We start from the raw sequence: 9,409 nt of genomic DNA, 5'->3' as shown, positions 1-9,409 counted from the left end.
TCCATGTCGTTTGGCGTATGGAACAAAAAGAGACAAAAACGAATGGTTCCGCACCAAAAATAATGGCGTTTGGAACAAAAAATTGTCCATTTTTGCCAAGTTACGGAAAAGTGTGGCGTATGGAACAAATTGTTTTAAAGGACTTGGTTTAAAAACTGTAGAATAATAGTTTCTAAATCCAAATATTGTTGAATATTGTATTGTTATATGAAAACGAGAATGTATCAATCGTTTAAACAAAAAATCCATAGTTTAAAGACAAAATTTTGATGAAAGTCCACAAAAATATACACAAAAACGTCCATTCGACTTGAAGCTAACCGACTACAAAAATGGTATTATAAGAAAATCGCGTTTAAATGTTTTATGTTACCTTAGAAATGCAAAATATCAATCCGTTTTGGCCGATCGAAATTTTTACCACAAAAATAGTGATAAGTGGGGGGAAATCCCTTAAATAAATGTTTTAATAAACCTATAATAATGGTCCTTATTGTATTTATATGAGAAAAATAAATGTTTCATTTAAAGTCCTGATTTTTAAACTCCACAGTAGCACTTCATATAAGGGAGGTGGAACACGATTGATAAAAAGTGTTTTGGTTGAAATGTGACAAAACGTGTTCCATGTGACACAAACTGCCAAAAACATGAAAAAAAGATTCCATGGAACAATTCAGCAACTTTTTGCAATTATAAAAATTTGCCATAACTTCTAGACTATCACAGATATCTGACTAAAATAAACTACTGACATATTCTATGAGTTTAGTTAAGTAGAACTGAGCTCTTAAAGTGTTGGATTATTGCACCATTTTTATCCTGTATGGCCTTAAACATTAACTTGAGTTTTTCTCGAATCAGGCAAATGGCGTATGGAACACTTAAGCATGACACCGACGATATGTCAAACTGACCTGATTACGCTTACGCTAAAACCTGTCAAACTTTCCAAAAAAATTGCAAATGACACCTGGCGACACTGCAAGTTGCCTAGGCCAGAAGTTTTTTGAGTGACCCTAGTACGCGCTAGTATAAACCAAGGCATAATAATATAAGGTAGAAGTGACAATCAGCTGTATTCTTACTTTTTTTTGTAAATTTAGTTTTCAAAATGTAATAGGGTCTACTCATGGAATTTGAAACTTCGAAATCTGCTACCATAAAATACTGCTTTTACACATTGTCAGTTTTGAATGGCAGCTTTGTTGTTGCTTGCTAGTGTGGCCGTTCATTTTTGTCATTCATCATGCAATCGCAAAATGTTTTGTGGTTGCTGGACGGTTTGACAGTTATCATGATGAAATTAAAAGGTGGCGTAAAACGGCCAGCTGATTGGTTTCAATCTGTCAAATAGTTTGTTATTGTGAATAAATTGTATGAAAACGTAAACAAACATTTTGACATATTGAAGAATTTTCGGCCAAAATAGAGTTGTTGTTGTGCTACTTACGTGACCTGTTAAATAGATCTTGGCAGTTATCGATAATTGCGAAATATCAACATTCAAAACTGACAATAGCTGTGTCTTTTTACGTGATAATTAGTAATAATTATTACTAATCTTGCAGATTTTGACAGTTGTATAAAAATGATTCAGCAACATTTAGTAAGTAAAAAGACATCCCTAATGTGTACCCAGCTTATGAATTACCATGCAACGCGACATTAGCGTTTTTATATCCTTTCATAGGGTTGACATTACTAACAAGGACTAATGAGAGTATATTTGTGTATGTGTTTTTTAAAGAGCGAGGCGAATGAGAGATATTCTCGGTTTTATCTGTTGCTGTGGCCAACTTCCAGATGTGACGTTTACATTTCTATGAATGAATTTTTTTGGAGTTTTATTCCAGTTAAGTGTAGATATTGTGCCGAAAAGCATCATCAATCTTCATAGGAGATAAGTCGCAAAATTAAATAACACTACTATATACAACATTTAAAAATTAAACAACAACAATTTGTGCAAAATGTTACCAATTTTTAGTAAGTATCTGCTTTAAGAACCATTTAGATTTATTTTTGATATGAATTGTTGGTTAAATCTAGTCGACATATGGACAAATACAGACACAGTGATGAATGTGTTTAATATTCTTCTTATGTATGTAGGTATATAAATTAGAGAATATGTATGCGATGTGTTGATTGAACAATTAATACAGTGAGAAGTTTTGCAATGTTTGTTATAATTTGTTTCCGGATTGTCCAACCTACATATTTGTATATCAAAACAATCTCTATTGATATACAGGTCGAATTTGCGAATGCTGAAGATGTAGATTTGTTGTCTATTTAAATAAAATAAAACCTAATTTAAACTGCCTCCTAAACAAGCATTTTGAACAAATGTGAATTTTGACAGATTTTGAAAGGAATTTACAACTTAGAGGTAGTTTACACTATCTATCAATGTCATATGACACGAAATAAAAACATTCCATATTTACCCACGGAGGCAATGTGGAGACGTCGTTTGTTTACATTTTTGCTGGTGTGGACGCACCGAGTAAATGGCGTAAGGAAAATCTCCAATATTACACATATTAGCGAATATATAACGATGGAAAATTTCATGTCATATGACATTTACATATAGTGTAAACTACCCCTTAGATGACCCATTTTGTTAAAGATTTAAGGGTACTATTAATGTACGTTTGCATATAACTGGTTTTATGAATCCACTGGATTACAAATATCAATTCCATTGCGTATACGTCATAAAAAAGGCTAACCCGACAAAATGTTCTAATGCAAACAGCGTTTTACTTTCAAAATATTCATAAGCTTAAAGCACCAGTTGGCATATTTTATAACAGTTAAGAGTTATTCTTATTTTGAAATTTCAAGAAAAAATATTGCAGCTGTTGTTTTTTAAGCATTCCGCATAAGTTTGCCAGTTGAGAGATCAATTTTTTCGAATTAAGACTATGGGACGCCGTTATGTGGGGCACCAAATCACTGACATACTCCAAACATCTGTAGTAACCAAACTTCTTCTTTAAGGGCCGAAATATTAAATTACGTTAAACTTAGTTTGAAAGAAATTTTTGAAAAAGTTTTAGAGTTATGCACAATTTCCATTTTATTATGTGCCGGCAGGTTTTTGGAGCTTTTGGGTCATTATCTCAAGAAGTATTGATTTACTCCGGAAAAAATGTAGCGTTGTAAATGAGGTCGCTAGATCAACCTACTGAAAAAGAAATAAAATGATTCGAGAGGAGCTCTTAAACTTCACTTTATTCCAATTTGGTGTGGGAGGTACGCGAAGGAGTGGATTGATATATCCTATATTTCAATCCCATACATTACTGGATGAAATAATACGATGTGCAAAGCCTGCACAAATCAGAAACTCCATGCGAGAATTATCTTGCGGATTTGCCATTTTGATTGGTGCCGTCAGGGTTTCTTGGAGCTTTTAGGCCAATATCTCAGGAAGTGTGGACTTGCGCAAAAAGAATTGTATCGTCGTAAAGGGAGCCGCAAGGACAACTTACTGAAAAAAAATCAAAACCATCCGAGAGGAGCTCTTAAACTTCACTTTATCCGAATTTTGTGTGGAAGTACCAGAAGGAGTGGACCGATATAGTTCATATTTGAACCCGATCTATATCTGGAAGGAATAATACGATGTGCAGAGATTGAATGCTCCCTTCGAAAGTTATCGTTCACACCATTTTGCAGAAAAATTTTGAACTATTTTGGGGGAGGTACCAGAAGGAGTGGACCGATATGGCCCATCTTCGAATTTAAACTAAGTTTGGACAACATATTACGATACCCAATATTTGGTTCGAGTCCGTTGATCCGTTCGAGAGTCATCGTGCACACCAGCCAGACAGATATTTTTCGTATTAAAGTGTATATGAGTAAAGGACAAAAAAAATAGTTTCCATGAAGCCATGGTTTGCACTATTATAATACGCGAACTATTGTAGTTTACCAGTAACTATGACTATTACTGGATCAAATTAAGTGCTTTTCAACATCAAAGCAAAAAAGCTATATTGGTTATTGGGTCCAAGATCTAAATTTAATCTAAATAATAAACTAAGACTTTATAAAGCTATGTTAAAGCCTGTTTGGTCTTATGGAATTCAGCTATGGGGAACTGCCAGTAATTCTAATATAGATGTACTTGAAAGATTCGAATCAAAAATGTTAAGATTAATAACAAATGCTCCTTGGTTTATAAGAAACAATTCCATAAGAACAGATCTTAAAATTACATCGGTAAAAGAGGAAATAAAACTTGCGAGTGAAAGATATTTGGAGCGCTTAAGCAATCATGTAAATCCTGAAGCTATATTATTACTAGATAGTACAAATGAAATTAAAAGACTTTGTAGAACTCATGTATTAGATTTACCTTTTCGAAATTAAAATTAGGTTATATATTGCATTTTAAATATTTTAAATAATCTAGCTTATATCGCTTATGTTTTAAGTTGTGTAACTTAGTGAAGTACATAACGTCTGTCATTGTAAATATATCATATCATTTACTTATTGTCCTCGGACAGATTGTAAATAAATAAAATAAAATAAAAAAAAATAAGTGCTTTTGAACAAAGCTCAAACATTAACAAAATAATTTTCTTTGCGTGGAAGTTATGACCGCGTAAATGAATAAACATTGGCAAAAACACGTTGAAGCTAGCGAGGTTTTTTAAGTTGCTGGTTTAACCATTAAAATTGCGGAAATCTGTCCAAAGTAAAAGTAGAAGAATACAAAATGAAGATTACACCTCTAAAGTATCACTTTTCAAAAATCCACTGCAACCACCTTTTACGTATGCTGACATTTTGAAGCCACATTTTAGTTGTTTTTTGTATTTTTTATATAACTTGGAGGCGAACTCGGGAATTCCAAAAAAAACAATCATAGGATTAAAGTACTCGCGATTACGCATAATTTGATATGTATGATGACTATGTAGCCCACACAGCATCACTGTAATCTACTGCCAAAGGCCAAAATTTAGTGCGATTTATCCCAAAAATACTGTGTGATGCTACATCCACGATTCTTGATGGATGTTATTGAAACAGGTTTAGATTCACGGTTGATAGTGAAATCGGATGCGCATAAAAACTGGATGTATGTAGTTTGTGCAAATTATAAGCGTTATACAGTTTTTTGCACACTAAACTCTAGACGATGCTACATCGCCGCCGTCAAAGTAAATCTTGGTAAATGCATACAAATGAAAAGAAAAAATTCGTTGTATCGGGAAACCGCATGCGCATCAAGCGATTATGTGGATTTCACGATTTACACGCATTTCAAAATGTATATTATTATTCTCCATTTAAAGGACCCCAAAATTTATTTGAAAGCCTTCCATAACTTCCGCAAGATGTAACTGTGTATTCGGGAAGTGATTACTATAATAAATGTGCGTTTTCGCTTGAATTTTACCTAAAATAGATGAATAGCTCCGACCTATTTTTTTTCCCACATTTTCTTCAAATAACTCAAAAAAAAAAAAATTTTGAAAAAATATTTTTTCTTACAAAATTTTATATTAAATTTGCTCAATATATTTTTTGTTTTTGTCATAATATGCGAACCGCTGAACAGATTTGTAAAGTTTTGGTTTTATTTGAATCTTCGCGATGTTTAGATTACGTACATATTTTTAAATATTTTTAGGATGCATAAATAGCTTGAATTTTATTAAAATAAGTTGCAAACTACCAATTTTTTGTAATTCTTTCTTATTTTCCGCGAAAATTTACAAATTTTTTACTAAAGTTATGGAACCTCAGTAATCATATTGTACGTTGGAAGTCATTAATTAACAATACTTCTCAATATCCCAGATATGCCGAGCGTACTACATGTAGCACACCTATTATTTTTAGGTTCCAGTGTTTATTTTTCGTTAAATTTTCTAATAAATTTTGTGAGCAGCTACAGAACACAACGACGAACAAAGCGTACTTTGATAAGTTTTGTCTAGTGTAACACTATGCAACACTGAAAATGCAAACAACTTCTAGCATGGATTTTTTGAAAGTACATATTTACCCCCTGTTTTTGTAACAAATTTTATTGTTCTCACACGAATTGTCAAATTTTGTAGATCGATTTACTCGCCTTAGCGCAAATGTGGAACGCTGATTTTTGAATGAGGAATTCTTAACTATATATAGAACGTGTCTCCGAAGAATTAGGTCTGTATGTCATCTAGGGGCTGCGCTATGGATGCCCAAATTATTACGAATATAGACGAACGAACAAAAAATAGTTACAAAAACAGGGGGTTAGACTACAAAAACCCTAGTTGGGTTTTGTCCTGTTAGATTCAGTTCGGATTTTATGGCCTCATCTAAACCGGGCTAAATCTTCACTTTTTTGCATTTATCAGGCCTTTATCTCAGAAACGAATAGGAATTTGGCCTTGCTGTCTTTGGCAATATTGTAGCCCTAAACTAGTAGAACTTATCTCTTGAAGAAACCACATACGAGAAACTCCACCTAGGGCATCAAAATGTATAAAATATAGAAAATTTTACACAATTGCTGAAATTCTGGCCAGTATTGGCTAAACTATTGGGAGTTAAACCAATTAACCTTTTGCAAAAATCCTCCAAATAAAGTTCTCAACAATTCTTTGGAACATTCTGAAACTCTAAAATGCTTACTTCATGTTGTTTCCGCGGTATTTTGCATCATATCTTTTACAAAACGTATTTCAAACACAATTCACACCAACGGTTTATTCTCGCATTTCGGATTTCACTCAGCGTTGCCGACAGTTTTTGATCAGAAATCGTCAAAAAAATCGTCAAATCGTCAACAATATTTGAAAAATCGTCAAAAAATCGTCAACATGGTCCAAAACTCGGTTTGGTTACCGTTTAATGCGATTTTTCGCTGCTATTTTTGTGAATGAGACTGACAACATAAGATATACAATCCACAGCAATAAATCTAACCCAATATCACTTAAATACTGCTATAAAAACAGCTTTCAGAAGATGATAGTTTTCCTATGGTTATCGAGTTTGAAGCAATGCAGTATGGTAAAGCTGGATACACATTGCCATTTTAAATGGTAGCTTAGCTCAAATATGGCTTGCTTGACAGTGTAACTTTCCATATTTGTCAGTCGAAAATCGATAAAAAATTTTCATTCAAAACTGGCTGACAACTTAAAGAGGGCATTTGTAGGAAGTTAATAAGGCTGGACCCATATTTTTATAACAAAATATATATAAGTAATATTTTATCTCGAAAACTTTTTAAGGAAGATTTTCAACTATTACCAAAACTAAACGAAAATTTTCAGCTCATGTAATTTGAATGTGGGGCATAAACTATGAAATACCTGTGCCTAGATATGCCAGATATGTGCCTAAATATAGCCAATCCGTTTGGAAATTGCTATAAAACATTAAAAAGCTCAAACATCGAGTTTGGAACATTGCTTTCCTTAAAATCTTTCGTGAAACTTTGGTCAAAATGTACCTAGTTATCGTCTTTTATTTCAAGCATTTCTGGCTTAGGTGAAAAATCGTCATTTTGGACCATAAAATCGTCAAATCGTCATTTTTCAATTTTGGGCCAAAAAATCGTCAAAATGACGATAAATCAGCAAATTCGGCAACACTGATTTCACTACATTATTGACATTTTTATTAAATCGTCGTTGAAAAATGTAGTGAAAACAACGCGATAGAGGCATTTTACAACAATGGCATGTTCTGAAGAGTTGTGTATTACATTCTAGGGAATATTTTTCCAAGTTGGAAAATATTTTTTTTTTAATTTTTTCTTCAGTTTTGTAATATCGACACCTCCAAATAATAGTATGCTAAGTCTAAAAAGTGAGTTTTGCAGGAGAAGCTCTCAAAGTTTGGAAATTTTTTTGAACTTCAGTACTATGCTAAGTCAATATTTGTTTATAACTTCTGTTCGGATTGACCGATCATTACCAAAATTAGACAGAATTTAAGTTAAAGGACGTTCGACACCTCCAAATAATAGTTTGCTAATTCTGAAAAGCGAGTTTTGCAGGACAAGCTCTAAAAGTTTGGAAATTTCTTTGACTTGCATTACTATGCTAAGTAAATATTTGTTTATAACTTCTGTTCGGATTGTGTTTGGAGGCGTCGATATTATCAGTCAGAATAATGCTATTTTAAAAAAACTATTGCTTCAGTAGTTTGCCTCGGCATATCTGGGATATAATGAGAAGCGTTTTTAAAGATTTGTTTCTTATTATCAGAATTAAAGCCGCCATAACTTTTGCGCGCAAAATAACCTAAATTAATATCTGGAACAGATTTGAGAATGGGAATATTTTTCTCAATCCATGTACCAAAAATCATTCATGTAGCTTAAAAAAATCATTTTTTTTTCGATGGAAAACTAAAAAATTTTGTCTTTTCCTCATATATATACCCTTTCTAGCCTAAACACTGAGGGTATAAAAAGTGTACAACAGAAACCATTAGGAGAATCTTGCGTAAACGTGAGGCCTGCTCGATAACTTCGCACGTAAAAAGTACTTGCAAGTTCTTGCAACTACTTCTCACTTCTCTTTACATGAACAAGTTTGCTATGGAACACCATTTTGTAAAAGTTTGTACTTTTGGGTTATCGTGCAGACCTATCGTCTTCATGGCAGAGTTGCATTAAACAAGCCATTCATAAATCCTAAAAACCGTCAAATTAGTTTGGAGTTCGTTCAGGTACTCGAAGAAGTGGATTTTGAGTTTTGGAAGAATGTAATTTTTGTCGATGAAAGCAAAACCGTTGCTGTTTACAGCGAGATTATGTTTTCCATAGACAAGTCCATGCTTCTTGGCATACTGATCCAAAAGATATACTATGACCCACTAATGTAACTAGAGGGCGCTATATCAATCGCAAAGATATGACCCCCAAAATAAGACCAACTTCCATAATGGACTATGTCGGCCCATTCCTTCAAGTACCTTCTCCGCAACATTTTGAACTTGAATCCTAATCCACATTTTTGTCGGCAAGTTCAAATGTTCAAAAAGAGCCACAAAATTCTGAACGTAGATGAAAGTTTCGACTCATATAGGCTGAGGGTATACATATCTTTGTCGGCAAAGCCGACTGATACTTTTTTACTTGTTTAGATGTAATTAGAATTATTTTAATTGTAACTCGGGAATTTTATTTGTAATTCGTAACATTTCATTTGTAATTGGAATTATTTCACTTGTAATTCGAATTATTCCATTTGTAAATCGTGGGCAGTTCCTTTTATACACCATTTTCAGATGTAATTCGATTTATTTTAATTGTAATTCGAGAATTTTATTTGTAATTTGTAACATTTCATTTGTAATTCGAATTATTCCATTTGAAATTCGAATTATTCCATTAGTAATTCGAATTATTCTATTTGTAATTCTA

General features: G+C 32.9%; 1 protein-coding gene across 1 annotated transcript in view; it reads left to right on the top strand.

Moving 5' to 3' along the window:
• The first annotated feature begins 1,858 nt into the window (after window positions 1-1,858).
• The window catches only part of LOC141402533 (plasma membrane ascorbate-dependent reductase CYBRD1), a 103,796-nt gene continuing 96,245 nt past the window's right edge, over window positions 1,859-9,409 (top strand). Inside the window, exon 1 of the mRNA XM_073984033.1 lies at window positions 1,859-1,989. Coding sequence (XP_073840134.1) covers window positions 1,974-1,989 — 16 coding nt within the window. The 5' untranslated portion in view covers window positions 1,859-1,973. The remainder of the gene's footprint in view (window positions 1,990-9,409) is intronic.

The sequence above is a fragment of the Musca autumnalis genome, unplaced genomic scaffold, assembly GCF_047663935.1.
Source record: "Musca autumnalis isolate F117 unplaced genomic scaffold, ASM4766393v1 scaffold_4, whole genome shotgun sequence".
NCBI lineage: Eukaryota > Metazoa > Arthropoda > Insecta > Diptera > Muscidae > Musca > Musca autumnalis.
This window is presented reverse-complemented; position numbering and strand designations above follow the sequence as displayed.